The sequence below is a fragment of the Paramisgurnus dabryanus genome, chromosome 9 (assembly GCF_030506205.2).
Source record: "Paramisgurnus dabryanus chromosome 9, PD_genome_1.1, whole genome shotgun sequence".
Taxonomy (NCBI): Eukaryota; Metazoa; Chordata; class Actinopteri; order Cypriniformes; family Cobitidae; genus Paramisgurnus; species Paramisgurnus dabryanus.
The window spans coordinates 40,659,440-40,686,614 of record NC_133345.1 but is presented as its reverse complement, the minus strand read 5'-3'; the positions used below and the strand labels follow the sequence as shown (position 1 = coordinate 40,686,614).

General features: G+C 38.2%; 1 protein-coding gene across 5 annotated transcripts in view; it reads left to right on the top strand.

Annotated features, from left to right (window-relative positions):
* arhgap42b (Rho GTPase activating protein 42b) overlaps positions 1-27,175 on the top strand; it is a 141,558-nt gene that overhangs the window by 29,628 nt on the left and 84,755 nt on the right. For all 5 annotated transcript variants that reach the window (XM_065265130.2, XM_065265129.2, XM_065265128.2 and 2 more), the window contains exons 2-3: positions 3,318-3,413; positions 14,407-14,468. In XM_065265130.2, the coding sequence (XP_065121202.1) occupies positions 3,318-3,413; positions 14,407-14,468 (158 nt within the window). The remainder of the gene's footprint in view (positions 1-3,317; positions 3,414-14,406; positions 14,469-27,175) is intronic.

Sequence of the window (27,175 nt, the reverse complement as noted above, 5' to 3'; positions counted from 1 at the left end):
TAAGCAGAACTGCTTTCAAAACACAAGTTTAGATGGATACCCCTTGATAAAGCTGAGTCAAAAACACAAAATATGGTGATAAAGCTCCAATAAAATAATTGCACTCTTTGCTCTGTGACTACGAGAGTGTATCTGATTCATAGATTTTTCGTTGATTGTCTGTTTCAAAACGTATGATTTCTCTTCAAGCAAAATCAAACAATTCAGGAGATCTGCTTACAGACAAATATATGTTTATTGTATATAACAACACACTTGACAGATAATGTTAAAAATCTCTATTACTGTAATCACACTACTTTAGTTCAGTGAATGTAGTGAATACTTTGTAAGTACCTGTAAGTACTGCAAGTAATAATCAGTTTTCAATATTACTGTAAGCAGCACTTGTATTTTGTAATAAGTTAGCAATCCAATGGCAAATTTTGCTAATTGCATGAAACTTGTTTTAGGGTTCATAAGTGTGGATTATACAGTTTTATTGCATTAATAAATAACACGTTCTAGAAGTGTTTGTTGTGTCAACTCTCACTCTTTTCTACCTGCTATTAATTGGGTTTAGTGCTTTTATGGAATTCGAGTTGCTATTGCTATACATATTTAAAGGCGTGCAAAGATGGGTGGTATTTGTAATTATACACTGCAAAATTATTTTCAAGAAAAAACATTCTTAGTATTTTTGTCTTGTTTTCAGTAAAAATATCTAAACATTCTTAAAATAAGATGGTTTTTCTTGATTAGCAGAATGACCCAAGAAAATAAGTCTAGTTTTTAGACCAAAAATTTTAAATTTTAGTGATTTTGTGCATAAAACAAGCAAAAAAATCTGCCAATGGGGTAAGCTAATTTTTCTTGCATTTAGTGTTTAAGAAAAATGTTCAAGAAATTTTTGCTTACCCCATTGGCAGATTGTTCTGCTTGTTTTATGCACAAAATGACTTAAATTTGATATTTTTGGTCTAAAAACTAGACTTATTTTCTTGGGTCGTTTTGTTCATCAAGAAAAAGCATCTTAATGAATTTTTAGATATTTTTCTGAAAACAAGACAAAAATACTAAGAACATTTTTTTCTTAAATCATTTTTTGCAGTGTATGTAGTGTGGGCCGGTTTGGGCCAAAATGCCAGGGCCGAATTTTTGTCCCAGTCCAGCCCTGCCATACAATAAAGTCTGACTGATCCTTGCATTACATTAGATCTTAGCTGTCTGTCTCAATGTCAATAAAACATAAATAAAAAGTTGAACAAATATTTTTCCTATAGGTTTTGTTTTCGACTTTGTGTTTGCCAAATCTATTCGTTAAATCCAGTCATTTTAAAGTATGGATGTGGTGATTTTTTTAACCCTCAAAAATCTTAAAGAATTATTCCACTTTCATAAAAAACTGATAATTTACTCACCCCCATGTCATTCAATATGTTTATGTTTTTTCAGTGATAAGAAATTAAGTTTTTGGAGGAAAACATTCCAGGATTTTTCTCCATATAGTGAACTTTAGTGGACCTCAATGGTTTCAATGCAGTTTCAAAGGGCTCTAAACGATCCCAACTGAGGCGTATGGGTCTCATTTAGCAAAACGATCGTCATTTTTGCCCCCCAAAAATAAAAAAGAAGTACTTTTAAACCACAACTTCTCGTCTTGCACTAGCTTTCTGATGCATGACGTATGTAAAACTACAGCTCCAGTGTTTATAAGCTTGGAGAAAGAGGACTGTTCAGACATTTTTGTATGTCGAATGATAGAAAATAATGTCTTTTTGTCACTTTATTGTTTAAAATGTGTGGGTTTCACATATGTAACGCGTGACCTATCAACGTGAATGCGCTATACGTAAAGTCGCGATGGTGCATCACACGGCTAGTGCAAGACTAGAAGTGCAAGTACTATTTTTTGTGAAAAGATGATAGTTTCACTAGATAAAACCCCTATGCCTCATTTGGGATCATTTAGAGCCCATTGAAACTGCAAACTGTTGAGGTCCACTAAAGTCCACTATATGGAGAATGTTTCCTCAAAAAAAAAAAAAACATATTTTCGACTGAAGAAAGAAAGACAAACTTCTTAAATGACATGGGTGAGTAAATTATCTGGAATTTTTTTCATGAAAGTGGAATAATCCTTTAAATCAATTTTACACAAAACTGACTTTTTTAACTATATCAACTAGGGTTGGGCAATGTCCCCTAAATTGGCAGTCGATGATGGTTGCATTAAACCATCGCGATAGACGATGATATCGTTAGGTGCGGGGGTATTTTAATTTTTCGTTATTATATAATTATTATTCCTTTTTTTAAAATATCTCTTTACATAAATATTTTTTTCTATTTAAAAGCTATAATTTCGTTATTTTACTAACCCAATGACTCCTCCGCGCTTTCCAATAGGTTGCTGGTGAATATCTGTGCATATGATCCACCATTACTCCATCAGAGCGGGTCTTCAGCACCGCTGGGAGCAGCCAACACTCCAATCCGCAGCTTATTAAAACTAGACAAAGTGAACAAGTTGGTATTTATGGCCAGAAACAACGAAATTTAAACATGGTCTTTGTATGTAAATCCCGCGTTTCAGTCGGAGTGTTGTTCCCGTTTTCCTGAATTTTGGGTTTATATCTTAAACTGTTGCTTCAGTCCAGCATAGCCACATGTAACAATGAGCACGATCTCTCGAGACACTAATAATTTTTTAATATGGGCTGTTTTCTTGTACAAAATTAAATATTTTAAGTTAATTGTACAACATGTTAAAAGGCAAGATTCCAGCAATATCAAGATCAAATGCCTGACAGGATATTTTCACAGACTAACACACGTCACGTCTCAGGCATAGACTACAGTATTCAAAATAGCATATATGCATTAGTTATATTTTCAATTTAATTTTTATAGAGCAATTCCCGCAAAGATTTAAGGTTAACTATAGTCTATAGAAGAGAGTTAGTGTATGTCGACTCGCAGCGGAGTGGGGGCGTGGCATCATGATGGTGTCTCTCCATCGTGAAGTTCAGTGAACCATCACGATGGACGATGATATCGTCCATCGGCACAACCCTAATATTAACTTCAAACAGATGTAGCTCTGTCATTTTTTATAGAGAATGTCAAAATATAAATAACAAAATTTTTAAATAAACTCATTCTGACTCAGTTTGCCGGTATGGGTCACATTTTTGCACCTTGATGGTTCCGTATAACCATCGTATAACCTTCACATTTTTCTTCAGTGTTACGGGAGATACAGTCAATCTCCAACTCCTACTAGTGGTAGATTTACAATGAGATTTCAGAGTATTTTCTTGTTCTTTCTGTTTCAGGCCTCTCTTCAGCGGTGCAGAAGTTCTCTCAGTCCTTACAGGAGTTCCAGTTTGAGTGCATCGGTGATGCAGAAACAGATGATGAATTAAACATCGGTGAGTGTGCTCAATAGGCCATTGTTCTGGAAATAGATCGGAAAGAAAGATTTCTTCATTATCTTACTTTTTTCTCCAGCATTGCAATGGAATATAATGAAGAATTTTTTTTTTTGCTTCTCAGATGTTTTTTTCTGATCTCATTATAGACCTCTTTCATGCTTCTCATTTGGATTTTCAGACGATAAACTCAGAAAAAAAGTTTAGATTTGGCAAGATAAGTCAAAGTTCTTAAATTTTAAATTTAGAGACAAAGTGGATTCTTCAATAAAATGTATCTGAGAACTCCATTAAGCCGTCTGAGCTATGAAAGATGCAATAAAATATACCTCTAAACCCATTATGAGACGGTCTGCTTAACCAATCTAAGATCAGTTTAATGGAAAAAGTCCCCCTAATGCTCTGAGGAGATGTTTCCCCTCCCTTCCCCGCCCAGATCTCCTGCACACTGAATTTTTTCCGTACCAGATAAATGGGATTGTCGTTTTAATCAGGTGCTATGCGTTGAAATTCCATACGAGTTCCTTGGAAGAGTCGCCTCTCTGGAGAGCTACTGCGGGACTTTAGGCCATTGATCACAAACTTTCTTAAAGTCTTCGATGTGCAAGCTGTCTTAGATTTAATGGTTTTGATTAATAAACATATTCCAGTATGAAAATTAGCATCTAGCGCAACGACATTCTGTCCCATTCCGGATTTAGCACAACAAGCTGAAGGCTCAGTGAGACTGGGCCGGCATGCATAATGTATTGTATTGATTTGCTTACATTCCAGACGGAGAGGTCTCTGCTTAGCCCTTTAAGAGATCAGAGTAACTAATTGTGTGATTTGTATCAGAGATTAAGGAAAATGCAGACCGCTCACCCTCAGCAGGCGCAGAGCAGATGTGAAGAGAGTATATATGCCCTGATGGGTTGATCACTCATCCTGTTCTGTCTCTTTACACACCCATTCATCTCTCTCTCTTCTTATCTCTCTACCTTTCTCTCTCTTTCTGTCCCTTATGTGTCATTACTTTGTTTATTATCTTCCTGTCTTGCTCTGTGCAATGTGGGCTGGCCTGACACCCGGACCATCTGTATCTAACAATTGGCTTCCTGCCTTTTGATCGCACGATTGCCGCTTGTCGTTTAGCCCGGTACCTTTTCCCTTATATCCAAGCAGTCTTGATCAGAAAAAAAGAGAATTAAATGTGTTGATGTGCTCATAATGCAGCATCTAGTGCAATTTGGCCCTTTTTCTGCCCACGTCTGGTCGCCAAATAGGAATGTGATGAATTTCGCAGTTGTTCCTCTGTTGTCTGGTTGAAAGTGATGTCGGTGGTTCAGCCACGTTGAGTTTTTTGGACGGCAGCACTGTAAAGGCATTGTTACAGCTGTTTAGCTAATGGACAAGTTTAACCATTGTGCATGGTTTTGTGATTCAGAACATGTTAATGGGTAATTGTGCTGTATCCATTGATTTACACAGGTTATGCTGCAGAATGATCTTTGTATAGATTTCATGGATGAAATCTGGCTCTGCGTGTTAGTGCCTCTTTGATATGGATCCAGTCCTCTGTTTTTTGGGATCTGCCAATCCAGGCTTAAAAAATAAGAGTCTTGCCCACCATCTGTTAATTGACTAAACTAAAATGATTAGCATTTAGCAAAAATGGCTCCAGTGTTCATGTTAATGCTCAAACGTATGCCTAGACAAACACTACTGAAATAGTGATAGATAAATACTGCACCAATCACATTATGGTCAAAAATAGTCAAACACACAAAGTGTGAGTACTAGGGCTGTGACGGTATGGGATTTTTTCTTTGGTGACCCATTTTCTTTTGATCTTTTGTGACCCATTTTTTTGTAAAATACATTTCATAGAATAACAAGCTGAGAAAGCTGTAGAAAGAACATGCCAAGCTCAACATTGCTTCTGGTGAGTTGTGCAAAACTAAGATTCCTAGTTTAAGCATTGTTTTTTGGGTAACAGTCCGTGGATATAAACTCACTCCTCTAAACGCAACTTGTGAAACTTTGAATAATTTATTGTACAAAAAATGGGTTACAAACAATCACAGAAACTGTTCCATAATTCATATTAACCTCAAAAGAAATCGAAAAACATTTAATGTTATTATTGTGTAATTAGATTTTTTAAAGTGGATACGGACTGCAATAGCCTATTGCTTCATCACATACAGTAAATAACTGGGCAAAACTTAAAGGATTAGTCAATTTTCTTAAAAAAAATTTAGATGTCAACCACACTGTCATCCAAAATGTTGATGCTTTCTTTGTTCAGACGAGAAGAAATTATGTTTTTTGAGGGAAAACATTAAAAAAAGTGTGACAATGATGACCTCAGCACCATGGTAGGCATCTCATTACTGCGGAGATGTATATAATTAAATTTAATCACATAATTTAATAAATAATCACAACACCATCTTTGGCGGTGGCCATTTTAAAACCCATGCCGGGTGACCACTGGAAAGAAGTTCTCATCTATCACACTTCACAAAAAGTTTTCAAAGTGTCTGGTATTGTTGTTGTGCTCCCCTAGTATCCAGCCCTAAAAGGGTAAGATTACTCTTACAGAAGAAAAATGTAATTGTCTTTTGGAATCAATCTGGTCATCGATGAAAGCGAGTGTCTTGACCGGACCCCATGTGTGCGGTGGGACCAGAATCTTGATGCAGCCGTGCTGCAATCTACTTTGAAGCTGCAAGCAGCTCACGACGCATCAGCGGTCTGTCTGGGTGTATAGACGGGGTCAGCTGACCTCCTATCGATTTCATTCCATGACTTCCTGCTGTGACATTCACAATCCACACCAGTTATCCTGAAATCAATCCCACAGAGAGATTGATGTAGCTATAGAAATATTAATTGTCCTCAAAGTACAAGACTGGCTGATGAGACGATCTCTTCCTATCTTTCTCTCTGTTTAGTTTCTCTATCTCATTCCATTACACAATTTCTATTTACTTCGTTTTTTTTATTTAAATTTCTTACATTCCATTTGTACTAATTGTTTCTCAAACAGATTGTTTTTCACCTGGTGCCCACTAAAACTTTTATTTTAACTTTGAGGAGTCTCCAATGCAATATCAAGTGGACACAATAACATCAGCTTGATTCGAGACAGTAACCACCTAGCAACCATCCGAACAACCGTTTGGCACTTACAACCTCTCACAACACTCTAGTATCTTGATAACAGGTTTTTAGCATCTTGGTTTTACACCTACATGCAACGTTCAGATTTTCTTCCTAAAATGGTTTTAAACTTGACTGGATAGTTTAGTTTTTAACTTAAAGGCGCCGTATAATGGAAAACTGTATTTACATAGGCATAGATAAATATGTACATGGTAATGACATTGTGAGCCTTGAACATGATTGTTTTCTCCTCCTTATATAAACCTTGTGCATGCAAAAGTCCGCTGGAAAACAGGCCAATCTCAACATAACACTGACTGTAACATTACAGCTGAGATGTATCACCTTAACATTAAATTACACATTTCATTTAGTACAATGTTGTTACAATGCTAAAAACAAAGTTGTGACTGCTGAGTTAGCGCTATATGCTAGTTAATGCTATATGCTAGCGTTTAGGCTGAAGTTCTACTATTGACGTTACAGTTACGTTTTGCAGGTTCATTCTGAAAAAATAAATATATAATAGACCTTTTTATTCTGGGAAGAAATCCTATGGTTGTAAATGGACATGTAAAACCATCTCTGGATCTTTTTTGCACTTAAAGGTCACGTTCTTCCTGATCCCAGCTCAAAGTTCACTGCCAGTATGTACTGTAGATATCAGAGAACAATGTAACGTTTTATTTTAATGCATTCTTGGGCACCTTTAAGCCATAATATGTATGCTTTTTTAAATGAAATGTCCAAAACCACTTGTAAAGTGTGATGTATTTTAATGCAGTTGTGTACCTGCATTATCCCAAAAGTTTACAAGATAGGTAAATCTAGATAAATTCCTATTTAGAGGATTAGTCCATTTTCTTAAAAGAAAAATCCAGATAATTTACTCACCACCATGTCATCCAAAATGTTGATGTCTTTCTTTGTTCAGTCGAGAAGAAATTATGTTTTTTGAGGAAAACATTGCAGGATTTTTCTCATTTTAATGGTATTTAATAGAGCCCAACATTTAATACTTAACTCAACACTTAACGTTTTTTTTCAACAGAGTTTCAAAGGACTCTAAACGATCCCAAACGAGGCATAAGGGTCTTATCTAGTGAAACGATTGTCATTTTTGACAAGAAAAATAACAAATATACACTTTTAAACCAAAGAGCAAACTTCTCGTCATGTAGATCCGGTCGTGATGCGCCAGCTGACCCCACGCAATACGTCATGACGTCAAGAGGTCACAGAGGACGAACGCGAAACTCCGCCCCAGTGTTTACAAGCGTCTTGAAAGAGGACCGTTCCTACGTTGTTGTATGTCAACTGATACTAATTAATGTCTTTGTGGCAGTTTATTGTTTAAAATGGTCCGCAAATGTGCTTTTTATATATGTAACACGTGACCTCCCTACGTCACTACGCATTTACGTTAGGTCGCGCTGGACCGGATCTAGACGAGAAGTTGTGGTTTAAAAGTGCATATTTTTTATTTTTCTTGTCAAAAATGACAATCGTTTCGCTAGATAAGACCCTTATGCCTCGTTTGGGACCGTTTATAGACCTTTGAAACTCCTTTGAAAAAACTGTTAAGTGTTGAGTTAAGTATTAAATGTTGGGCTCTATTAAAGTCCATTAAAATGAGAAAAATCCTGCAATGTTTTCCTCAAAAAACATAATTTCTTCTGGACTGAACAAAGAAAGACATCAACATTTTGGATGACATGGTGGTGAGTAAATTATCTGGATTTTTCTTTGAAGAAAATGGAATATTCCTTTAATTAAAGGCTGCGCCTTGTCATTAGCTGCATTTCTATCAAAGATTTGAGCAAAACTTGGCGTTATTTTATAAATATTGACCCTTCATACGGCGCTGCGCAGACCAACATGCAGATGACAATTGCGCAATTTGAAAGGTAATGGAAATGCAGCTACTGTCGCCTATCAATAAAATAATATCCACGCTATCTTCAGATATCTGGTTTTAAAAACTATGGCAACATGTGTTTACAAATGCGTAAGTGGTGGTTATACAGCATCTAGCACTAGGGCTGTCACTATAGCTACTTTTCATCGGTCGGTTAATTGCCCCAGAAATAATGGCGATTGTCGATATTGACCATTTTATGTCACTGATAAAAAAAATTGCATAATAATTCAAGAACATCCTTTCTAAGAACACAACTTTGATTTTTAAGAACATTATGATGAAAAATATGAAATATTAATAAGAAATTGAAATGAAAGAAAAAAATAATATTCTAAATCAATGTTTCCCAACCTTTTTTCTACCACGGCACAGTTTTAATAAAAAATCATACGGCACATCACTTTCACAAGAAGCATTAACAGATCTGCACAAACATGTATTGCAATGCTTAAATTATTTGTTAAACTGGAATCTGTAAGGAATAATTGAAGACGGGCCATTGAATTATAAGAAAATAATGCACACCCAAGGTGCAATGCGCGGAGTGCCGTTACACCGCGGGTGTGCATTATTTTCAAATAATTCAAAGGACAATTATTCCTTTTGTACCACGTTTAACACAAACATTGCTGGTGCCTATTTTTAAGACACTTGACAAGTTAGGTGTGCGGTTATCAGAAATTAATGCATACCCACATTTCTCAGCCAATCAGAATACAACATTCAACAGACCCGTGGTATAAAATACTGTATTAAACATAGTATTCACATTTAATGTGAAACTTGATCTTGTTTTGATGAACACAAATGAGCGCTTTTTCAAACACTGTGGCAGTGTTATATTTCCACGGACACTACACAAGTGGTCACGGCACATAAGTGTGCCGCAGCACAGTGGTTGGGAAACACTGTTCGAAATATTAAAAACATAAATAGATATTATAAAATATGCATTTCAATTTAAACTGCTAATAGTGATTGTTCAGGGTAAATCCCAGCTTTACAGGGTTAATTGATTTAGACGAGTGTTACTCTGATCGCATCTGTGAGTATGCGCCATTACGTGCAGTCACAATTATAATAGCTACACCTCAGATAAAAAAAAAAACACTAGATGTTATGGTTGTTTTCATTGCCTCAGTTTTTGAACAGAGTAGAAATGCTAGCTTGTTTACTTTAATTTCCTCTCCTCACTTCGGAGATGCGGGTTGTAACTTAGCTTTAAATCCAATTCCAGTCAGATGTGCCACTCTTCGTAGACAGACAGCAGGCAGAAATAACAGAGGCAATCGCGATCATCTAAAATGCTAATGATATTAATTTATTTTGCACATAAACACACATGAAAACACTGTGGTAATATATCGCCTCTCAAAAACTAGTTTTTTACCGACGTCGTGTTCACCTATTGTTCAACAAGTCGATAAAGTCATTGTTGCTAAAGGCCTATCTAGCACGCAACTGTTGTGCCTCGCAGCTAATTCATTAGAATGGCATAAAAAAATGTGATTTAAAAAAAATCATAATCTATGTTATTGTTTTGAAAGTGTGACCTCTAGTGGTGAAATCCTACATATTGTGTCTTTAACACTACAACACATAATTGCACCTTTTTAAACAACATCTCGTTGAAGCTCTGTTTCATTTCAGTCTTGATTTATGGAAAACACATGATGGGTTTTTAAATGAGAGGGCTGTCTGTTACAGTCTGTCTCATCAGCCTATTTCAAATGTGTGCACGTCCTAAGCCAGAAGCTCATTTCTGAGATTGACTCATCAGATCTGTCATTTTCCCCATTAACCTGTGAATGATACTTATGCTTTTCTCTCATATATCCTGCCTTAAGTATCTCATCTCGTTCAATGGCGCGTCCATCCTCGGGTTCTGTCCTCATCTTCTACATCTCAATTTCTCTCTCTCTCTCTCTTTCATTTTCAGTCTTTCTCTCCTCCTTTTTAAAGGAGCAGTATGTCATTTTTTTATGTTGCGAGACTCTCTCCTGTCCCAGTTTAATATGTTGCAACAAGCCATTCATGGGTTCATTCATCCCAAAAGTGTAAACAGTGCATCTCTGTTGAGCTATCAAAACCATTGCTGTGGTTTTTAGCATTATGACCAACCTATAATAAAAACATTAGTTCAGCCAGTGCCGTGAGATTAGGATGGCGCCACATGTTAGTACGACCAAAAGCAGAGGATACATTATTTTCATTATTGTTTAATAGATAGAAATGCCTTCAAACCTAAATAATAATACACATGAATCTGCATTTTTTGGAATCACCTGAGTTACCTGAAGAGCATGTCATTATGCATTTTTTATTTATTTTAAATGGCTTATTTAAGTGTAAGGGCCCTATCTTGCACCCAGCGCAATTGACTTTGTCAGTGACACATGTATCATTCGCATTTTGCAGCGGCGCACAGCGGGTTTTTCCCTCCACAGACGCATGTCGGCAAACTAGGGAATGAACTTGCGCTCCCTGGGCGGTTCAGCGCAAAAAAAGGAGCCGTTTTTGATGCTATTTTGCAGTTTCAAAAAACAATTGCGCCACTGACCAGATAAAACAAGTCTAAAGTCAGTTGCGCATTGTTCATTATGCTATTTTAAGGGTGCATGCTTGACCATAATGTATAGCGTGCACAACGCGCACACACTTTGCTTATCTAATCTACACAGATGCAACAGTTATTTTTGCAAATCATAAATTGTTACAATAAAAAATATTAACACATGAGATAAGGGAAATCATAGTGGTGAGCATTGTGGTGATAGTTTTTATTTATTGTGTGGCTGCGTTAAAAAATTATCATGCAAATAACGATTAAAATATTTTCATACGTTTGTTGTGTGGCTGTATTACGTTTATTTTATGTAAATAATAATTAAAATGTTTTCATAAGAAACCTTAATGTATGTGAACTTGATTTGTAAGTGTACTTTGGGGTTGGACTGCTTGCGTTTCTTGGCTTTCAGCGGTGAGGGTGGACGCAGCGATGTCCTCTGCTGGCGTCAGGTCATGTGTAGAGGCAGATCCACCTCCTGTTACACGACGTGGCCAATATATGCTGGCAAGCTTGGGATTCCCCCGTCTCCTGACATCATTGTAGCGCTTGCGGCGCAAGGTCCTGGGGATGCCAGCTGATGAGACAATTGCGGCTATTTCCTCCCACGCCTGTTTAACCTACGCTGATTCGGGCGGGATTCTCCTATCCCCATACAAAACAACTTCTCTGTCTTTGACTGCTCTTACAAGAACGTCGGTCTCCTCGGCTGTGAACCGCTCCTGGCGTGCGCCTGGTAAATCCGTCATAATAATAGCAACCCGCCATGGAACTAGCGCCCTTGCGTTTAAAGGGAATGTTGGATGACATTCTGATTGGTTTATTTGACGTTACGCCCAAACCACACCTATGATTAATGAACCTACTTCAGACCAACCCCTTCTTGATTTGCGCCTGGCGCAAGAGTTATTTCTCCCACCAGGAAAATAGCAACAGCGCCCAAGATCCGCCCACAAAGTCACTTGCGCTTTGCGCTTCTCACTTGCGTTTCAGATCGTTAAAATAGGGCTGTAAATATTTCTCTGTGATTTCTTTTATTTGTATCGCTGCAAAGAAAATTATTAAATAGCATTATTGTTTATTATTCAGTGTGAAAAATTGCCCAGCACTAACAGTAAGTCTACCCTTCGTTCAGGAATGAATGGGTATTTTTGGAGCATTTTGAGACACGGCATGTCTGGGTTCAGCTGTCCGTAGTCACTTAAAGTCAGAGAGCGTAAATGCACAAAGAGAGATGGGTTTGCTATCTGTACCGCTGGTATGATACTTATGTTGGCATACTGGACATGACCAAATGTCCAAGCCCAAGTCCATCCAGGGAAAGAGAGCCGCTATCGGTTTCCAGCACACCCTGTGAAGCATTGAATGGCACACAATTGCTGTTCTGAGCTTTCATAGGCTGCCATGAAAGAGACAGAGGCTACTGCCATTTTACATTTTAGTTTACATTTTAAAGTACTTGGTTATGTGTCATTTAGTGTACATCCAACCATTTTTTTTATACCATGGGTCTTCAACAGGGGGTTTGCGGCCCCTTGGAGGTCTGTGGTGGTATTACTGGGTTCCTGCATCCATTACATGGGGCCGTGCATTATCATGCTGCAACATGAGGTGATGGATGAATGGCACAGCAATGGGCATCAGGATCTTGTCATGTTATCTCTGTGCATTCAAAATGGCATCAATAAAATGCACCTGTGTTCATTGTCCAGTGTTCATAACCTGCCCAAACCATAACCCAACCGCCACCATGGGCCACTTCCACAACGTTGACATCAGCAAACCGCTCACCCACACAACGCCATACACGCCGTCTGCCATCTGCCCTGTACGGTGAAAATGCCATTGAATGTAAGGATTTGCCCTCTCAAGTCAGTTGCAACAACGAACTGCAGTCAGATCGAGACCCTGATGAGGACGACGAGCATGCAGATGAGCTTTCCTGAGGCGGTTTCTGACATTTTGTGCAGACATTTTTTGGTTATGCAAACCGATTGTTGCATCAGCTGTCTGGGTGGCTGGTGTCAGATGATCTTGGAGGTGAAGTTGCTGGATGTTGAGGTCCTTTGCTGGTGTGGTTACACGTGGTCTGCAGTTGTGAGCCCGGTTGGATGTACTGCCAAATTCTCTGAAACGCCTTTGGAGACGGCTTATGGTTGAGAAATTATCATTCAATTGCGGATTGCATTCTCCCTCAAAACATTTATCCTGTCTGGGGTCACATGGAGTGCTATCTTAAAGCATAGAAAGGGAAATGTCTTGTACATGATTCCAAGCATATATTGTTATTTAAAGTAGCTTATATTGCACTAAGTCCATGTGTACACAAAAGCATTAAAGCACGGCTGGAAACGGCAGCCACACCTCTAAAAATGACGATTGTGGGTTCTTGGCAGCGTTTTTATAAAACTTGGGTGCTATGATACTCTGTGCCTGTTGGTTGGCATATGGCATTTGTCCCACCCCTCTTACACTGTGATTGGACAATGTAAAAAGTTCAACATTTTTAAACTCTAGGTGACCGGTTCAAAATGCAAACGGTGTTGCCATTTTTTTTAAACATGGCACTCCCTTTACAAACATCAATTAAAAAATACACTGACCTCTGGAAAAAACGTTGGTGTACATATGGCCTGATTGCGGCCCAAGTCTCACTGCTATAACCAGTGATTAAGTGCTTTACTCCTGCACTTAATGGGGATTGTGGAAATTAAAGTAATTTTCAAGTAATAAATCTCCTACCCCCACCTGACATAAAACCTGCCCTCAAAGCAGCCGTACAATATATGTAATGGTATGTTGTGGGAGGATTACTACATGTATGAGAAACTAAAGGAAAAATAAAAAAGAAAGCAGTGTCAGTTTTTGTGGTTTTTAAGAAACCTTTTGGTAAAAGAAATTGAACTAAGTATTTTTCCCACTGATAATTATGGCTAATGTGCATGTATGAAATAGTAAACTGCTATGTTCTTATCTTATCTTGTTATAAACATTGTAAAATGAGCTGGTCAGTCAGTGAATCTGAAAGGTGAAACCTTTAGCACCTTTTTAAGTGCACTGTTTAATATAGATACATTATTAAATACTGCACTTTCTTCATTTTAGGTGGCCGAAAGTGGACGGAGGTCTTTTTATAACTGTGCTATATTGATTCAAATTCATAAAATCGTTTCTATTGTTCATTCTGCATTCGCCTTAAACGCTGAATCATTCATATAAATAACCATGGCAATAAATCAATGCTTACCGCGTCTACTTAACCGCATTTCTATTGACCCACATGAATCAAATTATTATATGTTTAAACTTTAACCGGCAAATGCAAATGGATTAATAACTATATTTTTCTGTTTCAGCTCAATCCTTTAAAGAGTTTTCCCAGCTGCTGAACACCATGGAAGAGGAGAGAAGACGACTGGTAAGCATTATGACATTATGCAAAATATCAGCACATTTGCAAAGCTTAATTTACCTGGTCATTGTGATATACGCACAACCGGCGCAACGTCATAGAATGTTTCTGAACAGGTTCACGCCCACTTTTGGGGGAAAACAAACTAGACTTCCTATTGACTTCCATACATAGGGGAACAAAGCAACGTTTGTACACACCCGGCAGGCATAAATAACTTAAGAAATCACTCTGGTTAAACATGTTGAGTTATTATCCGTCCACCCTGCCTGCCATAGAACGCGAAAGATACATTAACACATTTAATTTGGTCAATATAGAAACATGTCTCTTTCATTCTTACTGCGTTTAGATGGGACTTGGAGAATTGTCAGGTTTCTCGCAGGTAGTGACGTCACCGCCTATAGTACATAACAGTCGTTAAAAAGCCGACGGCATATCTGTCTTAAGCTATACTGTTGTATCTCTTATCATGTCTGCAGAACCTGTAAATGTAACAGGAGCTTTTATTTTCACAGTTTTTCTGCCAACTGCATGAGTCGAGCGGAGACTTTTATGCGTTACTTTGCGCTTACTTCCACGTGTGACATTTATCTTTCACACGCGGAGACATGCGCACATGGATAAAACCGTGAGAAAGCCGGTTAAGGTGTTTACATGCCACACGAAATCGGGGTAATGAGCAAAAAACTATCTGTGCCGATCGTTTTTTGCTTACGCTGTTTATGGGCTTTCCCCCATAAAAGAAAAAAACGTTTTACCCGTTTACATGGCCCCACGTGTTATCAGTTTATTAAGCATAATCGGTGTAATCGATTCTTTCGATTCCAAAAACAGGAATCGTAATTGAAATCGATTCTGAATTTTTTCAGCCCTACTGTTTATGTACAAGCCATGTGCAGTATTTGAACATGCTATAGAAACACACAGTACATTGGTAAATTCGCATAGTACCACCACAGGACCTATTTGTAAAGAATGATACACAGAAGTGTGTTGCTGTTGTTATCTATTATCAGATTAACACCTCACAGCATCACTTTGATTAACTGATGTGCTAATGAGAAAACAAGCAAACAAACATGTTTATTTTTTCTCTGATTGGTCGGTAAATCAGCAGGCGGATATCAGCGTCTCTGTGTGTTTTTAATCAACACATTGTAGTTGACAGGTGAATGTGGAAGAAGGCTTTTAGAAGGCCTCATAAAACCAACAACTTACAATAATGTTAGTCTCTGTAGTACATTGTATCTGGATGTTGGTGGGTGTTGTGCCTTTGAATGCTCAGAACAGACACTTCATTGAAACACACTATTCCAGTAATACAATGAAATATTACAGCAATTTGAACATATTAGTGTATATTTTGACACAAAGGGCTTTTGATTTCATTTGTATCCAGTTCAAGCTTCTTTTACATTTAAATAGTCTTGTTAGCATTCTATGCGCGGTACTGTGCAGTAGTGCTGTGTTCAAAATATTGATATGGCGATACATTGTCATGAACTCCTGGTGATGCGAGCATCGATACAGCACCTTTCGTATGGATCCTGACACACTTTTAAAGGCAGCGTGAAAGGTCGTATAGTTGATCCGAGATCATATGGAAGTGACGCGGAGCTGAACTTTTATCCGCTCTCTTATAATACAGTAACGCATTTGGGAAGAAAGACAAGAAAGAGCTGCAGGTGTAACGTGTGTCAATAATAATCTTTTACATTCTATCCTTTAATCTTTCATATTTAAAAGCGTTTTTGTGCTGCTGCGCATTAGGCATGGGCCGGTTACCGGTTTCAAGGTATACCGAGGTTTAAAACAGTCAAGGTTTCAAAACCACTAAAATGTTCTGTGATACCGTCTCCAAGGTATGAGCTGTGCTTATACAAAATTCATTAAATCATGAAGTCATGTGATTGATTTGATGTTTACATTTAATATACATTACGAAAATATTATATGTGTTGAAAGCATATTATAATTTAAAGGCTTTATTGTACCTGGCATTTGAAAATAACACATTTTAGTGTTGCAATGGCAAAACCGCAACACCGTGAAACCGTGGTATTTTTGCTAAAGGTTATCATACCGCCAGAATCTTATACCGGCCCATGCCTACTGCGCATTCATGTATGTGATAAGCAAACCCGCGTTGTCGTCACATTTATAGGCGCATATTACTAATTACAAAAAACATATTGCGCCATATTAGTCTATTTTAGTTGCCTCAAAATAGCAACGCACCAACAAAGCACCTGAACATACCTCGTTTTTAGACCAGAACGCCCATGGAGGGCGTAAATGCATTTGCTATTTAAACAATGTGGCGCTAAACGTGAAAATGAAAATTGCGCAGGGTAAAAACTAGCAAAAGACTGCATTGCGCCTGGTGTAAGATAGAGCCCATAATGTTTCTAAATAAAAATGTAATTAAAAATTTTCCTGTATCGTGATACGGATCATATTGTGACCTAGTATCGGGATACGTACCATATCATGGAATTGTTTTTGGTGATACACAGCCCTACTGTGCAGTAGAGGTCTTCTCAGGTCCAAAAAAATGTTCCCAACCCAAAATGTCCTGAATCAATTTATACCCAAACCCGACGAACATAAATATTTTATTTTTGAAGAAAGACCCAACCCGAGAAAAACATGAGAAAATTACACTCGACCAGAACCAATGGCAATTTTTTTAACCCAAGTGTAAAACGGCACTGACGTGCAGCCCCACACCGCCTCCATCCCCAGCTCCACATGCCCAGATCTGTTTACACAGCAGCAGTAGCATAAACAAATTTAGCTCTGCCAATAAGAAATATATCTGCATGTCCACAATACCATGCCAAAACTTTCCTCCTTTATTCTTGTCATGACTGAACTACTTTGATGAGCTTTACTTACTGTAAAAGCTCATGCATATCTGTCAGAATGTACGTGTTTCGTAAATGTCAAGACGATAAGTAATAGGGGATAGGGTAAAAACAATGACATTTCAGTTTTAAATTCATCGCATGACTCCAATGATTTTGGATTCATTTTGGATTCAGTTGCTGCACGACTCCGGGTTGCACATCCCTGATGCAACAATTATTTTTAGTGGCTGTTAGTGCTAAAAATACTACTTTGTGAAATGTACAAAAGTAAAAACGATCAAGGTCATCTGATGCCGGCTCTTAAAGGGTAAAACACCCAATAAAGCTATTATTTTGCTATTACGCAAATTTTTCCAGCACGTTCTTGTGTCCTGGTAGCAACTTGTCCATGACCCAGTGGTTGGGGACCTCTGTCCTAAAGTATTTAAGAAGATACAAGTGAGACAGATTTAACCCCTACATACATATTTAAGGCTCTAGTGCAGAGGTGGGTAAACATTTTAGACCAGAGGGCCACATCATGTTTTGGAAACCAAGTGAAGGGAGATAATAAATTTGTAATAAATTCTTAAATTGTATTTACAATGGAGGTATGCATGAAAATATAGCCAACCATTTGAACCATTAAACAACAATTATCATTTAATATTTATTGTTGAATCAACTTTACATCAGACATAATCTCATGTGCACTGCTATTACTACTGTAGTACATATAGGTCATCATAAAACTATGTCTGCTTAAAGCTGAGGGAGAACCTTTTACCTTTCCAAGCCATGCTATGAAAGTGTTAAGGCCAGAGTATAGTTTTTACATGTATGCGAACTTTTAATAGTAATATGATTCAAATAAAAGAACTAAACATTTGGTTGTTTATCAGTAGCATGGTTTGGTTGTAGTACATTGCAGTTACAGTGACAGCCAAAATACATCGGCCTATATGTAATTTTAAATTAAACTTTTAATAAATTTTTGTTAAATTGTATTTGTTTAATGTTTTCAGTTGATAAGATATGCTGATAAGTTATGCTTTTTGATTACTAAAATTTAATGTAACTATTATAAGCAGAATCCAGAAAATGTAAATGGAAAACACAGAATAAAAAAATAAATCAAACGGAATTTGGAGAAAAAAATTAAATTGATTTCATAGGGCCCTACTATTTGTTTAATTTGATTTGCGGTGGGATTTGCTGTAGTTCATGACTGGGTAGATTTGTTCACACATACAGGATTGTGTAAAAGTCTTACCGTGGGTAACACTAGCCGCGTTTGAGGCATCAAATTCGCATCTACGCGCATGGCCGCGGGAAGTGGGGGTGCTGAGGTTGCTGTAGCACCCCCTATTGGGGGGAGGGAAAATTTTTTTAAGTAAAATATTTAGCACAATTTATATATTCCTAATGAATATTTTAGGAAATTATTTTGACACATGTAGGCTATTACGTGTATTTTGGATTTTAATTTCATTACTGTCTGTGCCTACCCATCTCCGTGGCCTCATCTGAGCGCACTTTCTCCACCTTGCGTCTTTTGAAGACTTCATCTCCACAACCCCTGAGCGCACCTCAACATTTGGACACCTGTAACCAGGGCACCACATCCTCAAAGTAAGAGGTGCCGCCGCGCTTGTAGCATTTATTTTTAAAGATCTATATAAAAATATATTAGGTATGTTACTGTGAGAATAATTTACCACCAAATTCTAGTCATCGAGACATTCACGCTAAAATTCGCGTCATGGGAGGGGCTTCTGCGACTCTGCTCGCATCCTGTAATCACCTCACTACTAGAGCAAGCTCGTGATTGGTTAACGTGGCACTTTCTTCTGCCAAAGTTCAACAATTTAACTCGTGCGTTTGCCGCGGCAACGCTCAATTTTCGCAATTCGAGCGTTCTAGATGTGAAAGTGAGGCAGAATTGGGTCTACCGTGCCGAGCTAAACGTCTCATTCACCCTGCGAGACCTCATTCACATTAGGCCACCATGCTACCATTATATTTGTTGTTTTTGCAATGTTATAGTGATCATATAAGTATTTCTCAGTCTCTTTATAAGAATACATCCAGAAAATACAGGAAACTGGTATGCAGTATAAAAAAAAGTATTAAAGTATAAGCTGAATTGTCAAGTATTTAGGGTAAACTCCCCTTCCACTTGAGCAATAGCAGGCAGCTGCAGGATCTCTTACACATAAATAAAATTAAATCCTAATTTCTAATTCTAATCAAATGATTTCAAGACTTCAATCTCCTCAAAAAAGCTCAAGATGTGTTTATTGCCAATTTTGTGTACATATACCCTGTATTTTTTTTTGTATCTTAATAAAAAGAGTGAAAAATAAACATGGATAGATATATAAAGTTTGCCAAAACAGTTTGGCTGGTGGTGGTGGCCTGAGACTTTTGCACAGTACTCTATACGTAGATCCAAATAAAACAAGCATTCTTTGGGAATTTTCTTCATCCAGGATTGAGGTGAGGAACGTTGCTATCTCACCTTTTAGTTTTCAGACAAAGTGAACACATTGCAGAGGCTCAGCCAGCACACATTTGAATGATACAAGAGGTCATGGTGCTCTGCCTCTGTTTCGTTAAGCAGCTGAATGAATTACAGATGGTTTCTGCCCTCTTGTTCATATAAAGTTGACAAGCTTCACAATCACTTTGACAACGTTTTCTTGCTTCAAAACATTTTTACACAAGGCTTTCCGGTGTAAAATCCAGTGAAGAAATATTCGCTTTTGTGATATTGTTTCATCCTTTACTTTTTCAGCAGTCTAGTGTTTTTACTGGTTAGAGTTGGCGATCCATCTGTTGTGATTCTTGTAGCTCTTATCCACAGCAGGTTATTTTTTCCAAGCAGGTGGACACGCTCTCATCCAAACCACGCCCCTGATCGTTCCCTACATTCATTCCATCCTGAGTAGTTCCTTTGTTATTATGAAATTTTTGTTTATTCCTTTGACAAAAATCTAAAGTTGAGCAGTGTCTGTGAAGTGAAAACCGACTGAAGTTGTCTATTTTTTTAGTTAAAAGAACATATTTTCAGCAATCACTTCTGCATGTTCTTATTATTTTTATTGTTATTATTTCCTGAAATTGTTCTTAGCGATAAGCTTATTTTTTAAAACGGGCTTTTAGAACCAGGACAAGGTATGTCAGCACTCACCCATATAGTCTTTAACAAATTCCCCATCTGAAGGCTTGCTATGCTTTGCGATTTTCATGTGCCAGTACATAACTAGCTTTCGTTACAGATTCTTGAATAGAGCACTGTTTTGTAATTGTATTTTGCTGGGCTTTTAAGTTAGTGGCAAGTTTTAAAGCCCTCTTTGCCTTTTCTGCAGATGACAGGTTGACAACATAATTTGAATTCTTGCTTGAAAAATGAGACTGAGGTTATATTCTTTAAAAACTGCAGTACTTTCTTGGCATATTAGACACACCGCCTTCTGTCCAATACTGGTGAAGAAATATTTTTATGGGAGTCAATGCCAACTTTACAGTAGGTTGCACCATGGCACCTCTCTTTTATGTGCACGCTTGCTTATATTTGAAATGTTTAATGCATTTCATGCGAGGTGAGGCAAAACTATCCCACGCATTTAAAATATTAATAAAGTATTAGTAGCTCTAAAGACACAAAGATCCTCTTTTGTCTTTAAGTCCTTCCTGTATTTCATAAATCCCTCCAGTGATAAAAAGTAAAAAAAATTCCTGTAACCCATCATGACAAAATGATCCGGCCATGCAAGGACGCAGCGAGTTCGCTGAGAAGAGCTTCAACTGATATTTTTTCGAGGGGGAGTAGTGGACATCGGGATCTGCGAGCTTCGATGTCCCTTGGAGCTGACTGAGAGGTATTGCTTGGAACTCCAGGATGGGCTCAAGCTAGCGGTTGCCATGCCAGATTGGTTCCCCTGTTGGTCGAGTCTTCTGGGTCCATGCTCGATTCGGTTTTTGGGACAGCCGCCATGCTCAATGTTTTCCCCGGCATGGTTGTCGCCGTTTACCAGCCTGTCTCCCCGAGATGTTCTGAGTCGGTTCCCGGGTGTATTGGATCCCCATCGGTTCCCAGGAGGGTGGAATCTCCAGAGTCAATTCCAGAGATGGCCTCTCCAGTTTTTCCGGCTTTGCTCCGGCTTCCTGTCCTGCCAGTTTCAACCCGGCTCCCTGCCCTGCTGGCTTCATTCCGGCTCCCTGCCCTGCCGGCTTCGCCCCGGCTCCGCGGAGGTCTCCAAGCTCTCTGTCCCTACCCCCAGACTCACCTTCCCAGACTTGTTTATGTTTGGGTGGTGTCTGGAAGCCACTCTTTAAGGGGGGGGGGGGGTTATGTCACGGTTAGTCCGTGTTAAATTTAGTTTCTGTTCCGATCGTCGTCACCTGGACATTCATTGATTATTCATTGATCTGTGTGTATTTATATCTATGTTTGTGCAATACTCACTGCCGGATCATTGTCACCGTTCCACGTCTGTTCCTTTATTTCCTGTTCATGCCACAACTATGATAAAGATACAGTGGACAATATCGTTTGGATCACTTTCTGAGCGATTTTGTCCCACCTGCTGAACGATAAACCATTGACAGCCAATCAAATCTATTTTAACTTTAAGTGCATGCAAACTTGAAATGACAATAGAGAAGCTCATTGCTATAACATAAAATTACCTCAGGTAATGCTTTTACCCTACCACACTGACTACGCCAAAAGGTAAAATTAGATTACACAAACGACTTTTTTCACTGTTTAGTTACGCGAAACGCAGCGTGCTGAGGTTACCCGCTGTCTGCAACAAGAACAGCATATTTACAAATTCAGTGACATGTAAACAATTGCAAAAAAGTTTTTATTACAAGAAATATCCAATATTAGGTAGTGCCATTAAAGGCAAGTGCTTAGCATGAATTTATCGTTATGATGTGGTCACTAATATATTTATCGTTATAGTTATCGTTATAATGCCCCTTAAAGGAACAGTATGTAAGAAATTTATATAAATTAATCATAAAATGGCCCTGATATGTCACTAGACATTAAGAAATCATTTTCATTTCAAATACTTATATCACTCACAACAGTGGTCCGGCCAGGATATTGTCATTTAAAAAGTGGAGTTGCAGCCCTCAACTGATGTTTATGTTGTCATTTTGTGTATTGGCCACTAGTTGTGTGATTGCAGTACCAGTTTTAGCCACAAGTTTTGTGATTGCAATACCAGTTTTGACCACAAACCTACATACTGTTCCTTTAAGGGTTTTATACGCTGATGTCATGTTATTTAAGCTGTTTACGTTTAAAAAAATGTGTGCATAAGGTACGTGACTAAATCAAATGCGCACTTCAGTAAGTGCGGTATAAATGCGCTTAAAGCGTTTACGTGGATGCATACTGCGATTAAAATGACGTATGCCACCTCTTTTAATATGATTATACTTACAGCGATTATGAGCTTAATTTTGGCATTATTTTTCTCAAAGTATCGTGTTTACATGAGGTAAAGTATAATCGCAGTGTTGCCAAAATCCCATTATAATCGCATGTTAAATATAATTGGGATTATGATTTTTACTATAATCGAGCAGCCCTACTTTACAGCAGAAATAAATATGTTTACACATTAATTTTTTGTAACTCGTCCATTTAAATTATATTAATCCTTAAATTTCTGCAAAATCAAAGGCGTGGCCACTTGATTGACAGGTGAACTGTCACTGCTGTCACATCCGTTGAGATAGGCGGGTGTGGTTATCTGCGAGTGATGCGAGGTGACGTGCTGCCCACATGCTGACGGCAGGCTCCACCAACTATTAGCTTCAAAAAAGCTCTTCACAAACTTACAGATGACGTCACAGACACTACGTCCACATTTTTTGCAGTCTATGATCCAGACACACAGGCTGTTAATATGTTTAAGCTGCCGTCTATAATGTTAACTTTTGTGCTAATACGAATGCAGCATCTCAGATATCCCACAATGTTTCACGATGCATTTTAGGACAGGAGGGGGAAATCTGAATATCATAACTGAAAAGTATGCAAACGTCATACCAAAATTGAGTCCATTCTTTCATGCAGTTCTCACTAAGTGGTATTTTTAATCCTGCTTACGTACAGCTTTATAAATCGGTCACTTATAAGGTTACATTTCCTTATAAGTTTACATGCCCTTAAAAACAACTGACTATGTAGGCAGGAGACAGCTCGGCTATAGGTTTTGGAACAAAGCCATTGCCTTTTGTTTGCATTGTGTGGCTCTGTTTCAACAATTGTCTATCCTTACGGTTTAATCAGACCGTAATCCAGGGCCAACCGTGGTTAATGAGAAACCACGTGGAATGTGACTGAAACTTTAACTCGCTGTTATTCACGTTGGGTTAGTGTTTCCAGTCAGCTCAGTGTTTCATCACCTCAGCCTACATAACTTTGCCTTTACTAGGATACAATTGCTGGTCGGCAAAAAAAGTTTTCTTAAAAGTCTGAAAGGGAGATTCAAGGTGCCCTCATCGTGCCATCTAACAACACCTTGCGTCATACATTTTTGAAGAGAGAAATATGAGAGGCAAGAAAGAGATTTTCCAGATATTTTCCATGGTGGAGTGCAATCACATACGATCCACAACATGCTCTGCTGTCGGACCGAATTCAAGGAAGCCATTTATACAGGCAAACTGTCAATTCTCTACAGTCACGTGGGATGAAGGCCAAGCCATTCTGATGCAACAATGCCAACCAATTGACAACATCCCACCAGGGCAACATTGTTCAGAGTCTAGTTTAATATTTGATTTCTGTGAAAACTGCAATGATGTGTCAATGGTTTGGGGGATTAACAAAAATGCAAACCCAAACATTTCAAAATATCTGGCTTTGCCCTTGGTGAGCTGTGTGCTTCCACAAAAGATTTGAAACGCAATCCTCTGCCCCCCAACCCCCCACGTACCCCAGTCACATCTGGACTCAATCTACGGAAAGACAATGAATGATAAGAAGCTGCTTTCACTGGCAGCCCAACCTTCCACATCCTAACTGTGATACATGTGTCTCAAATTAGTGCCACTTCCTCTTTGAGTGCTTTATTAACTAAAATATATATTTCGGTGCCAGTGCTAATTCCGGAGAACTCTTGGAAGAAGGTTTGGAGCGAGCTTGGAGAATTTGCGATGCTCAGATGTGAAGGTTTTATTACCCTCACGATGGTTTTGTTGGCTCGCAGCCACGTAAAAAATCAGTATCCGTGCGCTTGTGCCAGCCACCCAAGTGTGTTATTGCGGAGTACAGACTTGTCAAATTCCACCGTTTTAAAAAGCAGTCTGGTTTAATTCCCTCGGTGCGAGAGAGCGAGCTTCCTCAGCAGAAAGATAGATGTGTGTGTGTGTGTGAGATAGAGAGAAACAGTTTAGTGTTCTGCAAGGATAGATTGTTCAAGGCCACTGATTTCTGATGGTATTCAGGGGCCAAGGGCCCGATGTTGTGGCACTTTTCAAAGCTGATCATATCCTTTTGGGAAATCCTCTCCAAGCTTTTCCAGAACAGATCTGTACCTTATAGATGATAATGTTTTGAAAGCAAGCGAAATTCCGCTCTCCTTTCGACAGCATCTTTTCTCCGCACACCCCGCTCGCTCTACACTCTTCCTCTTAGCTTGTTCTGTGTTTTAAAAATCTCCAAACGTGATTTTACATCCCGTCTTGCATTAAGAAGACAAGCTCTCAGCTGCTTTTGTTGTTATTTTATGTCTGGAGTTACAGGAAATACTCACTGACATGTTCCGGCCTAAACCACTCAAACCTCATTACTGTACATCCTCGCATCCGTATTAAGCATCAAATGGACCGATTTGCATTTGAAGGCTCTCTTTTCAGGAGATCAGGTTTGTCGTGAAGCTGTATTGATGTTTAAGTGAGTGTTAAGGTTGAATCTCACAAAGCAGGCTATACTTTACTATACCATACTTCCCTGGATAAATACAAGCAGATCACTGATGACACATTTGTGATTACATGAAATGTAGGGCTGCATAACTACTAATCGTAAATAATCGTTTGCAGAATAAAAGTTTTTGTTTATATGTGTGTGTATAATAATTGAGTATATATAAATACACACACACACACATGCATGTATAAATGTAAGATTTTTTTATATATTAAGTATTCATTTTTATATATAATATAAAATATATATAAATATACAAATGTATATACATATGTAAATATTTTTTAAATATATACAGGCATGTGTCATGGGTATTGTGACCCGTCACGGAAACCAGTGACACAAGTCGGCAGCACAAGTTTCGAGCAAATGAGAAACAAAGTTTTTTTTTCAAAATTTGTGATTTTCGTTTTATTGCAGAATCTGTTAGTTGAGATCACGAAGAAGCCTCTCCATGTTTGAGATAGCAGTTTTGTATATTTAAAAGGGTAAATTTTGCGGTTAAAATCGGCTTGTTTTTCCGGAGATTCTAGCGTGCAGCGGGGGGGCGTCATTGTCTGTGTGTATATTTACATACTGTATAAGCTTGTGTTTTCGCCTCCGCCCCCACAGGGAACAGCGTGACTACTGAATAAGGATAGTTCGCCCAAAACTAAAAATAATGTAATTAATGACTCACCCTTATGTCGTTCTAAACTCAGAAGACCTCCGTTCATCTTCGGAACACAGTTTAAGATGTTTTAACGTTAGATTTAGTCCGAGAGCTTTGTGTCTCCTCTATTGAAAATCTATGTACGGTTTCCATGTCCAGAAAGGTAATAAAACATCATCAAAGTAGTCCATGTGACATCAGTGGGTCAGCTTGAATGTGTTGAAGCATCAAAAATACATTTTGGTCCAAAAATATCAAGAATTACGACTTTATTCAGCAAGTCATGTGGCTGTAATGACGCGGCTGACCTGTCCATCAGACATGTTTGCTAAGTTTTTTTTTCAAATTAAAAAATTGTGCGTCTCCCCAGACTTTAAACAAAGCTCGGGCGCACAAAACAAAAGAAAAATAAAAGAAGCTGGGGCGGAACAGATAACAGTCAGCCGCCTCGTACGTCAGTCGCGTCACTGACTTTATGCGGCGCCACAGTTGGATGACGTCAAAGTACCGCAAGAGCTCTTCAAGAAATCTTACGGAGTAGTTTAATTTCGACTCGCTCTCGTGGTACTTTGACGTCATCTCTCTGTCAGTTCTTGCAGCGCAGCATGAAGTCAAATAGATAATTTACACAGATTGTTGAATTCTTTATATAATTGGCTACATGTTTTGTCTAACAATATTTTCTATGAAGTCATTGGCTGATGGAGGAATGAGCGCGCGATTGGTAACATCTCTAAAGGACGTCACGTTTTCGACGGCGCTGTTTGGATGATCTATTATACTACCTCCCTATTTTAAATACAAACTTTGAGTGTAATATCATATACCCTTACATGTTACGATGTAAATAGTCCTCAGATTGTATATTATATTGTATTACCATACAGTCATGCGAAATCTGATGTAAACAATAGACTATAAATCTATATTTCACGGATTATATGCATTTGTGGACAAAAAGATCATTGGATGATTCACACATCTGAAACAGACTGGATTCGACTTGTGATCCCCACAAAGGTAAAAAGGGTCATGTTTATTTTTGTTTGTTGTCATACAGACTTCTTTCACAAAATACTACATATGATGCTAGAACATCTGTATCTCATAACGGCTTTACAGGGGGTATGGCTTAGCTAAATGAGATGTAAATGAGCCCTATTGTCTCTCCAGCCAGGGAAAAGTGTTAACTCTTCTTTCTCAAATTTCTCAGCATTCTCTTTCTTGAATGTGTTACATTCAAATT